Source organism: Leptonychotes weddellii, chromosome 8 (genome assembly GCF_054177405.1).
Source record: "Leptonychotes weddellii isolate Sample4059 chromosome 8, ASM5417740v2, whole genome shotgun sequence".
In the NCBI taxonomy this organism is placed as follows: domain Eukaryota; kingdom Metazoa; phylum Chordata; class Mammalia; order Carnivora; family Phocidae; genus Leptonychotes; species Leptonychotes weddellii.
The window spans coordinates 99,015,883-99,032,346 of NC_138376.1; the positions used below are offsets into that span (position 1 = coordinate 99,015,883).

General features: G+C 35.8%; 1 protein-coding gene across 1 annotated transcript in view; it reads left to right on the forward strand.

Moving 5' to 3' along the window:
* LAMA2 (laminin subunit alpha 2) overlaps positions 1-16,464 on the forward strand; it is a 576,425-nt gene that overhangs the window by 163,883 nt on the left and 396,078 nt on the right. The window contains exon 4 of the mRNA XM_081828983.1: positions 4,928-5,170. Coding sequence (XP_081685109.1) covers positions 4,928-5,170 — 243 coding nt within the window. The remainder of the gene's footprint in view (positions 1-4,927; positions 5,171-16,464) is intronic.

The following is a 16,464-nucleotide window of genomic DNA, read 5'->3' on the forward strand; positions in this document are numbered from 1 at the left end:
GATGTTTCTAGGAAGAAGTTGCTGCGGCTGAGGTCGGAGAGGTTGCTGCCTGTGTTCAAGGAGCCATACTTTGACCTAGCTCTCTTAACTGCATACCAGTGCTACTCAAAAGTCTCAATAAGATTCACAAAATGTAGTACTCTTTGGTAGCATTTTCCTAGATCTGTGATTCTTCTGAACACAAAGCAACTGGGATACAGTGGATTCCTGAGAGTCATTGCAGAATGTATTAAAAAAAATCCAGACCTAACAATTCATGTTAGAAATTGTTTGTAGGGTGCCTGGGAGGCTCAGTTGGTTAAGCGACTGCCTTCGGCTCAGGTCATGATCCTGGAGTCCCTGGATCGAGTCCCATATCGGGCTCCCTGCTTGGCAGGGAGTCTGCTTCTCCCTCTGACCCTCCCCCCTCTCATGTGTTCTCTCTCATTCTCTCTCTCTCAAATAAATAAATAAAATCTTTAAAAAAAAAAAAAAGAAATTGTTTGTAGATGTCAGACTTATCCACGTGGGTTATAGGTGAGCTGAGATATTCAGCACAGGGCACCTTCCAGAATAGCCAGAGTTACTAGGTTGCTCCCTTTAGTCTGTGAGGTCTCCTCTTTCACCCCAGTGTTATTCCAATATCATCCTATCTCAGCTGTGATAGCAAAAAGCATCACTACATATGTTGCTCACATGTTACTTGTTAGTTTGGGCTGGAAGGATTCTTCAGAAAGATTCTGTCTACCAATTCCACCCTATATGAGATCAAGTTCTTAATGCTCTGCACATGATAAAAGGAACATCTAATTTAATGCATCTGTGAAGTAATTACATGATATTTTGCTAGGTGACATACGAATGGAATATGAAATAAAAAGCGATTATCTTTGTTACAGTAAAATGTCAAACATTCGATATTATTTTCAAAAGTTATTTGGATTTTTTTTAAGGCATGAAGTTCATAAAAAATGCCCACTGATGGGGGAAAAGAAAACATTGGGGTATTGTGTGCTGCGATCTAAGGTTCGTCGAAGCCTTGCTGTCATAGCATTTTTGTATTTCTTGTAATGAGGCGTTTGCTCTCCTTGTTGCACAGCACAGATTAGGGTTTTGTTCATCTGGAAAAAAAGGCTTTATAATTACTGATTTTTGACGAGCCTTTATCCTGGGAATGCAAGACATAATTAAACAAGTGGCATAGGTACATTAGGAATTATTCTAAGAGGGTCATTATAATTTTGTTGTACTTAGAACATCACTGTTCAAGGTCTACACGGCATTCCCTGATGCCTTTGAAGACTGCTTCTATTCATTGTGTTTTGCAATAATGCTGTCCACCACATTTTTGAAAGTTTATTCAAAATACTGCATGCCAACTAATTTAATCAATTTTGCATGAAATGTGAAAGAATCCACAGAAAATAAATGAAAGAGGGATATTGTTTTGAAGTGGGGCTTCTCTAATATTCTCTAAGGCAATGCCTGCTTTTCCATGTCACTTAGTGCTGGCTGTTATGTTGAATTATAGAAAGGATCTGTGGGGTTTCTAGTATAACTTTGTTTCATGGATTTCATCTATTATTCCAGAGCCAACACAGAAGTTTCGAAGTCATAAATCCACACTGTAGCTCAAAGAGAATTTGGCCTCTTCCTCTATTTGCTTGCTGATCGGCTTTTTGAACAAAGTTCTTTATTTGTAACCTCAGTGTGTCTTTATTTTTATTATTGGGTACCTATGATCCCTAATTATGCTTTCTTATTTTTCTTTTTGTTTTCTATCTTAAAAAATAGCTGTGTGCAATTTTTTTTCTGAATGGAAACACGTTAATTTAAAAAATTTATGCAGATTCTTTTTCCAAGGAACATGCAGTGTTTCGTTTTCATCATCTTATTATGTCTTCCATGGTTTTGACATTGAAAAACAAACATTGTGAAACAAAGGGTAAAAGAGTTTAAGTAATTTTCTCGGCTCAAAAAGACATATAATATGATGAACACCCAAACAATGTATGTCTTGGTTCCCACAAGTGAAAAAATATCCTAGTGTTGACTGGGAATCAAGATATAACAGGAAAAAAAGTATTAAGCTAATAGAAGTAACCTGGTAGTATGTTGCAGTGATTCTGCTTATGCAACTAAATGTAATTAATATTGAATGCCCACTATTTCAAAAGAGTTGTAGTAAGGATTGTAACATCTTTAAAGATATAAAAACTATAGTCTCTGCCCTTTAGGAGCTCACAATTTAGTTACTTATATATATTTTTTTATCATTTTACAAACCTTGCCACGAATACTTTAGGATTGCCAGAAACTGAGATCAGAGCTTTATGTTTATAGTTGAAAGAACTATCTCCGTGTTGTATCAGATTAACCAATTGGTATGTTCCTCGGTGAATTTATTTATTAAAAAAATTCCATGTGCATCAGTTGTTGAATATGGACTGTCTAAGAGAAATAATTCCTTCTGAATAACACCAAAAAAATGCAGAAACAACAAATACTTTGGATAAGGATTAATAGAGTATGTTCCATCTTACTCCTACTCTTATTCTTTCTCTGAGAGAGAATTTGGCTTTAATTATTCTTTATTTTAAAAAATAACTTTATTAAAAACTAAGAGATTTATGTTAATACATTAATATAGCAGGATATTGGATGGAAAGTCAAATCTCTCCTCCTCCTCAACTCCTTATTCTCAAACCTCTGAGGTAGTAATAGCTTTAACACATACATGCATATTCTTCCTCAAAATATCAAAGCACATACATAGATACATACATACATACATATGTGTGTCAGTTTGCACTTATACTTTCCTGTACACCTTTGTAAATATAAATTATAATATTTCCCACCTGGATTGATAGGCAATAAGACAGAACCGTCAAAGCCCAGACCAATCAGAGCAGATGTCTTGGCTGTTCTTTGTTATGCTGAGGTTAACAAGATGGTCTCAGGGGAGAGGAGGCATTTGGGAGGCTTGGGCAGCAGTGATCTACCAACAAGTACAGAAATTTATTTCAGAATTTTAATAAATAGTTTTTCCACAACTGTGCCTAAAAGACCAATACCAGCCCTAGTTTCAATCATTTGATGGCTCATGTTTCCCCTCACAGCACACCTGTGTCCATGTTCTTGTAAAGACCACAAAAGCCCAGCCTCAGAACTATTTGTTTTGCCCCTTCTGTACCAAGTTTTCATATTTTTAAGTTTGGTCCCTTGGAGTTGACCATGGACACTGTACATGCATTCATGAAGGTCTCATGTCAAAACTATGAAGCTGATGAAGTTTATTTCTAGAACATTCCTTTCACAATTCCCTCTGTTGTCCAGTGGGTCCTTTAGTCACATTTTAGTGGGTCCATCCTCCCACTTGTACCATTCCAGTGATTCTAATGACTCAGAGCTTAGTGTTTTTTTCAGGCTCTCCATATTTCATAGCATTTAATAAACAAAAACATATCATGTTGTTTTATTATTAGTATACTTTTTATGTGTCTCTTTACTGCAATATATTATCAACCCATGGATGGTAGGACTGTAATTTTTATATCTATCTTTCTACCCAGGGCATTGCATATAAATGTCACTCAATGATGTTTGTGCATTATTCTTTTGGACTACATTGGTTATGTGCTATCACAAAACATCTAGAATGTTTACTTTTTATGCCTTCATATTTTATGTAGATTTCAAAATAAAGGATTTTGCTACATTCTGCTTACTTGTCATGTCTGCTGACATACAATAACTTCATGTCTTTCTCTTTATTTTCCTTTTTTAAAAAATACATGTTTACTTTTTTTAACTTTTTTTTATTATGTTATGTTAATCACCATATATTACATCATTAGTTTTTGATGTAGTGTTCCATGATTCATTGTTTGCGTATAACACCCAGTGCTCCGATACATGTTTACTTCTTGTACAAAAAGTATATTCACCCTTCACTTAATATGTTCCGGTTTCAATCAGTTGTCTGCAGGTCCTAGAATTTCTTCTCCATTATTTTCCATTTGGGGGTTGTAGAATAATTGACACTTATTGAGTATTTACAAGTCCTTTGCCAGGTACTTTGCAGACATTCTATCATTTGACTCAAGTTGTCACTCAATACTGTACCTATTACCTCCCCTAATTTGTAGAAAAGGAAGCTAATGTTGGAAAAGTAAAATCATCTGTCCAAGGTCACATAAATGCTGAGACCACAATTTGAACACGGGAGTGAGTCTCTAAAGCTCTATGTTGTTTTTGCTCTTCATAACAGCATCTAATTCCTCCTGCATCGTACTTTTCTGAGGATTAGGTGATATAAGTGAGTATATTTTCTAAACTTTCAAGCACTTATCCACACATGGAATTTCTAACTCATACTTTATACTTTCTAACACAGTAAGGTGAGTAATTTTTGTTGTGTAATGAATGCTTTAGGTGATCATGATTATAATGGGATTTTTTTTTTTTAAGATTTTTTATTTATTTATCTGAGAGAGAGAATGGGAGACAGAGAGCATGAGAGGGGGAGGATCAGAGGGAGAAGCAGACTCCCCGCTGAGCAGGGAGTCCGATGCGGGACTCGATCCCAGGACTCCAGGATCATGACCTGAGCCGAAGGCAGTTGCTTAACCAACTGAGCCACCCAGGCGCCCCATATAATGGGATTTTAAAAATCAGATGAAATGATGTCAATGATTTGTTAGAGACCTAAAATCTAATCTTAGCCCATTGCCTTGAAAGCCATGGCTGTCAAGATGAAACATCTCATGTTGGCAAAAGGTATTAAACATGAACATGTAACAGTAAAATCATTTCAGAGAACATAATAGGGTTATGGAATAAAATCTGAAATAAAATCTGTAGCATTAAGCTTTGTATTTGCTAAAAAATGGTACGAATACTTCGGAATTCAAAGTTGCCTGTTGTTGTCATCACTGTTCCCCAGGTGTTCCAGATTGCATATGTGATTGTGAAAGCAGCAAACTCCCCTCGGCCTGGAAACTGGATTTTGGAACGCTCGCTTGATAATGTTGACTACAAGCCCTGGCAGTATCATGCCGTGACAGACACCGAGTGTCTAAGTCTCTACAGTATTTACCCCCGCACTGGACCACCATCCTATGCCAAAGACGATGAGGTCATCTGCACTTCCTTTTATTCCAAGATACACCCCTTGGAAAACGGAGAGGTAAGAGGGGAAAACTCACTATAAGTACATTTAAGTAGGCCTGTCAGAAAGATGGGAATATATCAGTAATTAATGTCAGGGAGATTTTAAAATAGGATTTAGCAGAAGTACATTTAAATGAGTTATTAAATAAATATCAAATAAATATTATTGAATAGATTTTATTTATTTTTATTTATTAAATTTAATTTATTATTTTATTTTATATATATAATTATTAAATAAAGTTATTAAATAAATATTAAATAAAAAGGAAAAACCAAAGGTGATTAGAATTTTAACTACCTTCATCCAGTATGTGTCTCCCAATAAAGATCAGAAAAGCGGAAGCGGGTTTAAGTCAGAAAGTCAATGATTAATTTCACATATAAAGAGACTTTTTTGACAATGAGATTGCTAATAATTGGAGAAAGATTGAGACCTTCACAGAAGCCTTAGATCTGTGTGTATTCTGGTCTCAAGATGGGGACAAAAGAGATGAAATTTAGGGAGAAATATAGTCGATATGAAGGACCTAAATAAAAGGGAATTCTGTTGGGTTTTGCATGTTTTTCAGTTCTTGCCACGTAGGGCTAGCGTGGATTTTTGGTTTGTTTGTGGTCAGGCTTCTTATATGCTTAATTCAAAAGTATTCAGCTTCTCTGTAGCATCTCTTACCCTTCAGTTAAGATTTTACATTTATTCAAACCATGGCTTCACCTGTTACCATCTGTGTGATCTTGAGCCAGTGACTGAAATTCTCTGTGCTTCAGTTTCATCTCCATAAATTGGGAAAAATAATAATAGATCTTATTTCATATGATCATTAAGAAAATTAAATAAATTATTATATTTGAAGCAAGACAACAGTGTTGACAGACCTATACTAAATGTTCTGTAAGCATTAACTATTTTTATATTAAATAAATAATAATAATAATAACCATTATTGTTAGTAGTAGTAGGAGTCAGTCCTCCTCTCAAATCCCAAACCGTGACTTAGTGATTCTCTTGGATTCTCTAGTCTTTCCCTAATCTATCTCCCTTCAGTGGGTTTGGCTTGGCTACTTTTGTCCTACCTGCTTGTATACATCTCAATTTATACTCAAATCTGATAGTCTCTCCTCACACATCCACACACCTGAAGCTAGTATCATTTTTTATATTCACATTTTCAGTAAACCCATATTCATATTCTATCAGGCCCACCTCAGCCAGTCGAGGATTATCTTTTTAAACACTTTTTGGGAAAGTTAGACTTTTGACATCAATCGATCACACTCTCTTTGGCACTATTATTCTGTGAACGTGTACTAGTGCCTCACAGTATTTCAAATCCCCTGTTCAAAAAATATCAGTTTTGGGAAAGAAAAATTCCAAATGGTGCTCTCAGCAGAGATTTCAATCTGCCAAATGACAAGGAGTCAAATGCAGTGAGTCAAACAGCTGTTCAACCTGCTTTGTGCCCAGAGGCATCGAAATCCTGGCCAGATTGGCCTGAGGATATGGGAGTAAGGAGGAAAATGCAGAGATAATATATATGAGTTGAATCTTAATTATTTTTCCCCTGGATCTAGTGCTTACCAGAACTAATAATTATCTAATATTTATAAAGCTATTTTTTTACCTTGAAAAAATGGTCCAATTCAAAAACTGGTTGAACAGTGTAAAATGTACCTACATAGATGTGTAACCTACAGGTTTACATGCATATCCCCGAAGTTTGCTCTCCCTACATTGATGGTGGTTCTCCATCTTTTAGACCATGTCAGCCTGCCAACATGGAAGAGGTATGTCGTTTGTTTGCTTAGCTGGTTCTATTGTTTGCACTCCTAGACACACTGAAAACCACTTGTCGATGGTGGCTATTAGGAACAAGTTACTCAAATTTCTTTATGACATTTAAGTCTATTCCTTTCTCGTAGGAAAGTGGATGTTAGGAAAAGAAAGTAATTCAGAATATTTGAAATACAGTGGTAGTATTTAAGAGTAAGAATTAAATTCAGACCTCTCCTAAAATACCTGTCTCAATATATATAGCTTACTCTGTGAAACATGTTATTTCTTGGAATAAACGGATCCAGGGAAGGTAGGTGACATATATTCTCCAAGACTTCCAGCTCACTGGTAACAAAACTGAGATAAGAATCCAGGTATCCAGTTCCCCTGACCTCCCAGACTGATGTTTCTTTCATACTCTAGTGAAGACTGGAAGTTGATTTTTTTTCTTTTTTTTAGAGTTGGTAATTGATAAACTCAAGAGTTTAGAGGAGACAGAGATGCTGGATCCAGGACAAGTAGAAAGAGTCCTAATTCTGAGGTGTCACAATATAGAAGAACATATATGAGCTTAGAAGACTGGGTTCTGGTCTTGCCTCTAGTTTTTGTGGTATCTTGGGCTGGTCACTTGATCTGTGATTGAATTTCTTTAATACATGAATTAGTTTAATATATAAATTATCCTAGGACATCTTTATGTCCTAAAGTAATACAATTTTGGCTATCATCTACAATATAACATGTGGAAATATTCTAAAATTTTTGGATGTTTGGCTCCAATATTTCTCAGACCAGTGACTGTGAAATAAATCTTACTGTTACTAACTTTTCATTATAAAATGATGCTTTTTGGATACCACCTGAAATATAATTATTAGTGCTTATGTTCAAAACTTCCCAGAGAAGTGAAGTCATATTCAAGTAAGAAAAACAAACATAAAACCAGTAAATGCAAAAAAAAAAAAATTATATAAATCCTACAACAGAAATGTTTACAGAGAGTGACAAACTCCCCCAGGTAAGCCAAAGGAGCCACACTGAGAAGGTCACTTCTCAGAATACAGGTAAACCAGAAACAACTCTTGGTTTCTCACAATTTCAAGGCCAGTATGCAAATTTATTTCCAAAATGGAATATGGGTTAAACTAGGCATATAACAGAATTTACTTCCAATGTTGATGGATATTTTTATTAGGTATAGAATTGTAGGGTTGCAGCTTTTTTTCTTTTGGCACATTTGTTTGTCTTCTGGTTTCCACTGTTAATATAGAAAAGTTAGCTATTGAATAATTCTCTATTTTCTATCTGTTTTCTTTGATTTCTTTAAAGACTTTTATCTTTGTTTTTGTTTTTCAGTAGTTTTATTCTGATGCTCTGGAACTGCACTCCCCAATACAATAGTCACTTGCCATATGGGGTTATTAAATTTAGATTGCATTAACTCAAATAGAATGAAAATTCCAGTCCTCAGTTACACAGCCACATATCAGGTGCTCAACAGCCTGATGTGACTAGCAGTTACCACATTGAATTATGCAGAATAGAACATTTCCATCATTTCACAAAGTTTTGAGCAGCACTGCTATAGATGATACCTTTTTAATATCTGTATTAAGATTTATTTGGTTAGTATATTTGCAAAGTTACATCTTTCATCAGTTCAGGAAATAATTCAACCATTAACTGTCCAAATACTGTTCCTTTCCATTCTGTCTCCTCTATAAATACAGTTAGTAAATTGGAACTTCTCACTGTATATCTTACACTCTCTTTTGTATACACTCATCCTTTTGGCCTTCGTTCTTCATTTTAGATATTTTCTTCTGGCTTACATCCAGTTCACTAAGTCTCTCTTTAGCTATGTAAAATCTGCTATTAAAACTGTTCATAGGATTCTTAATTTCATTTATTACAATTTTCAGTTTTAGAATTTATCCGTTTCTTTCTTTTTTTTTTTTTAGATTTTTAATTATTTATTTATTTGATAGAAAAAGAGGCAGTGAGAGAGGGAACACAAGTAGGGGGAGCGGGAGAGGGAGAAGCAGGCTTCCCGCTGAGCAAGGAACCCAATTTGGGGCTCGATCTCAGGACCCAGGTCATGATCCCTGAGCCGAAGGCAGATGCTTAACAACTGAGCCACACAGGCATCCCATAGAATTTATCTTTGTTTCATTTTCAAATAGTTTAGCATCTAGTTTTATATTGAAATGTTATGTATTTATATATATGTTTAACAAGGTTATGTTTACATTTTTAGTATTTTGTCTTTATCTTATTTAGCATAAAGTAACAATTATTAAGAGTTTTTGTTTGATAATTCTAATATGTGGCCTCTGTGGCTACATGTTATCTGATCTGCTGATTCTTTTTTATGATGTCTTATATCTTCATGTTTCTGATTATTTTTGCATAACAGAAATTATATTTTAAAATATGTATGTGGAAATAATTTGAGGCCTAAGATATTGTGAGGATTTTCTGATGCTTTGGCCAGGCAATGGCAGTTTGGATGATCTTAATAAATATCAGATGATTTTACTCATATGTGGAATTTAAGAAATAAAACAGATGAACATAGGGGAAGGGAAGGAAAAATAAAATAAGATGAAATCAAAGAGGGAGACAAAGCATAAGAGACTTTTAACTACAGGAAACAAACTGAGGGTTGCTGAAGGGGACGTGGGTGCAGGATGGTGTAACTGGGTGAGGGGCATTAAGGATGGACTTGATGTAATGAACACTAGGTGTTATATGCAACTGATGAATCACTAACTTCTACCCCTGAAAGCTGCAACCCTACAATTAGAACCCTAAATTCTATGAAAATACCCCTGAAACTAATAATACATTATATGTTATTTGAATTGAACGTAAATAAAAAATTTTTTAAAAAATACAATTTTAGGGAGTAAAATTTCTGGGACTTAGATGACTCAAAGCTGTGCTGTAACCCAGTAACAGCTGCTTTAATTCCAGTTTACTTTAGGCTTCCTGTTTTTGGAGTCTAAACCAAAGTATGTGGGATTTACCAAAGTCCCACCCATACAAGTCCTGTCTTCCTAATACACTAAGGCCGTCAAAGCACTGCTTAGTCTCTCAGCCATGCCTTCTGGACAGGGAAAGGCCCACCAAACAGAAGCTATCACGATATGCCAATTACCTCTTTAGACATCTTTCTTCTCCTTGATATTGAGAAGGTGATAATCTACCCTCTTGATAACTCTCTGATGACTTTAAGTAAATGTTTTGACATGTTTCTCCACTTGGTCTAGCTCTTATCATTGAGTGTATTAACAGTAATTATAGAATCTACCATAAAAAGAAGCATAGTCTCATATGCATTTTTTAAGAATTATTTTGGAATCATTTTAGATTTACATAAACGTAAGAAGAGTATAGAGAATCCCCACGTCGACTTTACCCAGCTCCACTCATGTTAATACCTTACAAAGCTACCATGCATCTGTCAAAACTAAGAAATTAACATTGATACATTACTTTGATACACTGATACATGATTTCATTCATGTTATCATTAAGGTCTTTTTTGTTTTCTGGGATCCAAATTGGGATATCTAATTGTGTTTTCATCATTGTGTCTTCTTAGTCTCCTCTGATTTATGAAAATTTCCTAGTCTTCCCTTATTTTTCTCCATCACTTTTAAGAGTACTGGTCAAGTGTTTTGTGGCATATTAATCATTTTGCATTCTCTGATGTTTTCTCATGATTTAACTGGGCTTCTGGGTTTTTGGGAAGAATATCACAGAGGTGAAACAGCTTTTTCACAGCATCACTCTTCTTTCTTTGTGCACATCTTTTGTCTATTTCCTTTTTATTGGTTTATAAGTCTTATTGTGTTTTTGTTTTTTTGTTGTTTTTTGTTTTTTGTTTTTTTAGAGAGAGAAAGGTGGGGAGGGGCAGAGGGAGAGAGAGAGAATCTTAAGCAGGCCCCATGCCCAGCAAGGAGCCTGATACAGGGCTTAGTCTCAGGACCCTGAAATCATGACCTGAGCCAAAATCAAGAGTCAGACGCTTAACTAACTGAGCCACCCAGGCAGCCCAGTCTTATTGTGCTTCTAGGTAAATTTTTATTTTGGACAACAGTGTCTAATATTCGCTATGACTTGAAATATGTATTTTTGACTAAGCATTGATGATCATTTGCTTCCAGTCCTTCGCAATACACTTTAAATATAAATTTAAGTCAGAGAATAAGAGAAATAAGAACAAAGTATTTTTAAGGCCCACCCATGAAACAAGGCATTATAAAATAAACATGTCTCAATTTTAACACACTAATTAAGCAATAATGTTTGTGTTATAGGTATAGAATATTTATAGAAAATAGCCTTCTGTGACTAATATCAAATCTATGGAGTCTAAGGTTTATTACATTGTTACTTGTCTGGAGAATTTTGGGAACATGTTAAAATGTTTAGAACATTCTAGAATATTATACTTCAGATGAAAAGTCCATCATTTTAGACCTGAAGGGTACCTTAGGTAAATTCCTCACTGGTCTATTAAAATCCTTTGATAATATCCTTCAATATTATAGCACTCAAGTTCAGCTTCTTCTGTTATCTACACTTTAATACAGCCCTTTGTCCATGTCATTATTAGAAACCATTTGGCTTTTCCTTCTGGTCTCTTGAATTTTAGCAGCATGATCTCTGCTTATTTTTTCTACTTTATTTGTTGCTCCAGCCACCCCCACTCTTTTCCCTCCACTGTCTGGATTGGCCCCTTCTCTGCCCTCTACCTCACATTTCCTGAAAGAGATCAACAAATGTTGATCATGTGGATTCACCAGAAGGATACTTTAGGGCACATATCCAGTCCCCTAGACAACTAGATTCAACTACTTCCAAGAAAGAGATTAGTCCAGCAGTCTAGCATCCTGTGCTTGCACCCAGAGGCAGAAGAGTTCACTCTGAGCTATGACATGATCAAGTCTTAGGGCCTGGCAAAAGAGAGATAATAGAGGATAATGGAGGTATAATAATTTGACCCAGTATGTTGTTACCCAAACTGTAAACAGAAGGCTTTGAGCAAAAGCCTGCAAGGATTTTCATTTTAGAAAAATTGTGTATCAGAAATGCCAAGAGAGGGCTTAGCAGACAACATGCCTCGCCTTGCTTTGAGAAAGTGATCCTGAGCTTCCTAATAGGAGTTGTAGGGTATGAAGCAACAGACTCCAGGGGCCCTCCTTTACTTTGAGGCCAAGAGAAAAGCTGTGGTGGGAACAGCTACATAGATATATCTCTCCAGGAGTGCAACAGGGAGTCAATTCCAACCAGAGCTGAGAGTAGCTGCCTCTGCTGGAAACATTTGCCCCAAGACACTTTTGAGACCTGCTAATAAGAACCGCCACTTAGAGACACCACTGAAGACCATGCTTGCAGCACTGGTTCCTCCCAAGCTCAGCTTTACTTGGACATCATCACTGGGGGCATTTGAAAGAGCTATTTCTGGGTTCAGGCTTTATAATTGGGTAGATTTGGGAAGGGTTTGGGAAGCTGTAGGTATATTTTAAACAAGTAGTCCTGGTGATTTTGATGTCCCTTCTCCTAACTTATTGTTCAGATTATTTCCAGCCTTCCTGAACTCTGGAGAAGAACTGATCATCAGCTATTTAAGGAAAGAGTATCAGTCATTCTGGCTGCAATACTTCTAACTAAAGAGACTTCTGTTTTTCTGTCAGGAAACATGATTGGCTTTGGCTGACTGAATCTCTGGGTAGGTTTGAGTTGAGTAAATAAAATTTGAGCTATAACTAGGTTATGGATGGTTGAAGAGGTGGCTGAAAGAGGAGAATCACATTACTACTATTGACAAGGATGGGGATGTATAGATGGCCCTACTTTAGGAGTCCTAGGATTAAAATCGTCATCAATGTTTTTCCTTTATATGAGATTCTCCCCTTTCTCTGGCTGGGATTATTCCTTTTTAATTTCTTTGGGTTGTCAGTAGACTGCTAACTAAATATGCATGGTTACCATAGTAATTTTGCTTCCATTTCCTCATACAGAGGAGAAGTTATTTACGTATGATTTCCTCTCCTTACCACTCTTCTGGATTGCAACTCAAATGGAATTTAGATTCACTTTGATTCTGCTTTTGAAACATGGCAGGCTTATATAAAAATCCCTGAGAAACCATCATTAATTCTTGAAGACACCTTTTTTTCCCCTGTAAACTATATGTAGAGCTTTGATATAATTTTGATTTCCTATGTGACAGAATTTTATATACACAGAATATTTTTCTTCCTCTTTTCATCACCTGACATTATGGTGATTCTTAGAACTGCAAATACTGGAGAATGAAGAAATGAACCCAACCATGTATTTAAAACTGTTTCTGAGATCTTTCTTTGATGTAATAATGTTGAGGCTTTAGCATGATTGCATGAGTCAGTTTGTGTGGAAATGAGGAATGAGCCTTTCACAATTATCCTTGGAGTTGTTCCTTTACGGAAAAGCATCCAGGTATCACTAATTTGTTATGAATAGAAATTTAGGGAAATGCTTATTTAGGGTTTCAGACTTCCTTTCTCTAAAAATAATTCTTGTATTGACCAACATGGTACCAGTCAGTACCTTGAACAACAACATGAGAAAGTACCTCATTACAATGAGTTTTACCTGGCATCCTCCAAAACAGCAAATTTCAACTCTAGCTAGAATACACAGAGCACTTTGAAATATTTTAGAATTATGCACACATAAAATTCGTAATTCATTTAAAAACAGACCTTTGTAATAAAGATAAAATTGAGAGGATTGTGTTCTTCCTTTCTGTTGATCAGTTTATAGTTTCCCCTTAGCAATATTGTGCTAGAAAGTATCAGTAAATCCTTGACAAATTAATACAGTATTATTGAAAAATCATGAAGACCAGAGAAAGCAAGCAAGAATGGAATCTTGAGGAGGTAGCACCAATAGTTCAGGGCTGGTTATCTCAGTTTTATGGAAGAGAATCTACCAAGATTTATTAAAATGAATAAACAGAAGAAATTTATGCTTCTGTTAAGCTAGGTAAGGTAGTACAGGGTTGTAGTAGAAGGCACGAAAGTACAGCTTGCTGTCTTTTAGGGTGTTCACTAGATTTGGCTTTCAGATACAGCTTTGCCATTGATTAAACATGGCGCTTAGACAGATGAGTAAACTGTCCAATGTGTGTGCCAGCCAGTTCACCTGACTATAATAAAGATCAAAGTAGGTCATTTATGGTACTGCCTCCTTGTCTATATAATATGCTTCCAAGTTCTCTAGTTCAACAGTTAATATTGGCTTAAGTTCATCCCTAGTTGCAATGTGACTGAGCTGGCTTAGCCTGGATTGAGACTAGGGTGCATGGAAGTGGCAGAGCCCTGCTGTGCTGTTTTGTATGATCAGCACGGGGGTGGGGGGGGTGACTAAACAGAATGAAAGAATAAGCAAACAATAAACCTTGAGCTTGCTGGAGTTTAAAGAGATAGAAGAAATAGATGAAGGTCTCAAGTGCTGACATGGGTTAGTCCGGGCCCTGGAAGATTATAATAATGATAGCTGATGTTTATCACACACTTGTTTTATGGCAGGCACTACTCCAAGGGTTTACAAGTAGAAACTCATATGTACTAATACTTGTCTCATTTTATAGTTGAGGGAAATGTGGTATAGAGAGGTCAAATAATTTGCCTAGAGCTCCAAGCTAGTAATTTTTGGAGCTATGATTTGAATCCAGAAAGTGTATCCTCTGAGCGCCAGAAAGGCACAAGAACAAAAATTTTCTTCTGTGTCTGGGGTTTTCTTGGCAAATCTGCTGGGCACTGCAAGCCCAAGAGGCCTCACCTCTTAGCAGACCCTGCTTCTCTCTGCATGAGCTTGCACAGATCTGGGATTGAGCTGCTGCCTGGTTTTTCCGCTTAGAGGGATTTAATCTTTTAATGTTTTATGTTATGAAAAAATTCTGTACCCTCCTTTTTTTCTAAAATTTGCATTCTTAGTTTTGTAATCTTTTTATTTATCTTATTTTTTCCACTGACCAATAGATCTTCTCAAGATAATACTATAAATTTAGACACACAACTGTGAAAATTCTCCAGGATCTTAAGACAAGTTACTCTAAAATTTTACTGTATGAAATGGTTAAATAGTGAATGAATATTTTAAACACATAAGGAAGATAGTACAGGTTTTACTAAGAGATGAATCCTCAAAACACATATCTGGTTTGATTTTAATAGGAATCACATTTCAGGAGACCTAAGAGAAACTATATTAAGAGGGTTTTAGAAAAAAATGTTTTAATTATAATTTGTATCCATTATGGCATTAGCTATTCCATATAACTTGCTTCCAGGCATGGTTATAGACTGAGTGTTCTAGACTGTGGGTGTCCCAGAGGCTACCCCATATTAAATAGATCAGTGACAAATAGGGTAAGATAAGATTTCTCACCAGAGCATCTTCGGGACATAATTCACTGATTCTATGTGGGTGTCTTAGTCAGTTCGGGCTGCTATAACAAAAACACCATAGACCAGGTGGCTTAAACAGCAAACATTTCTCAGTTCTGGGGATAAGAAGTTCAAGATCAAAGTGCCAGGATGGTTGGGTCCTGCTGAGGACTCTTCTGATTTCCTCACATGCTGGAGAAGGCAGAGAAAGAAGCTTTTTAGTGTCTCTTCTTATAGAGGCACTAATCCCATTATGAGAGGTCCACCCCTGTCTAAAAACCCCTAGTCCTGTCTATCCTCTAACCACGCCTAACTATCCTCCAAAGGCCCTATCTCCAAATGCCATCACAGTAGGATTAGGGTTTTAACATATGAATTTGGGTGGGACACAAATATACAGTCCATAACAGTGGGTTACTCTCATAAACAACAACAGAACTTCTGTTGTATAAGTGTACATAAAAGTCCAGAATGCTTCAAGCATCATATAGGTGTTTGTTTTCAATCACATGCTTTAAGGCCCCATCAAAAGCCCTCTGAATATAAGAAATTTTCACTTATTTTTCCACTTGCATAAGAAAATATACAAGGCTATGTTAGACAGACTTGAGACCCATCATAATAACATAATTACTTTTTAAAATAAAATTCTCAAATACCCTAATACAGTAATCCTTTTCTGAAGCTTTTAAAATTGGCTATTAACACCAATAATAAAATTATATTTTTTGAAAATAGTTACCAATTTCATCCAGGGTAATAGAAAACAGGGTTTTAAATAACTTCAAAGAGATTCATTTCACCCAAGTATAGACAATTATATCAAATATTACATTTGGCAGAGATACAGCAATTCCCCATGTTACAGGTAATTGTATCAAAAATATCAAGTAAAAGCCAGGTGAATTATTTCTTTGGTTCATCAAAACTTTTAAAATTTGTGTTCTTCTTTTATTTTGGCTCATGCTAATTCTTTAAAATTGTTTCTTTTATTATCAATTAGGTAAAATCCTATCTGGATTGAATTGACATTATCTATCTCAATGTTAGAAAAAACAGCCACCTATACCCCTAAATTAACTAATGTCT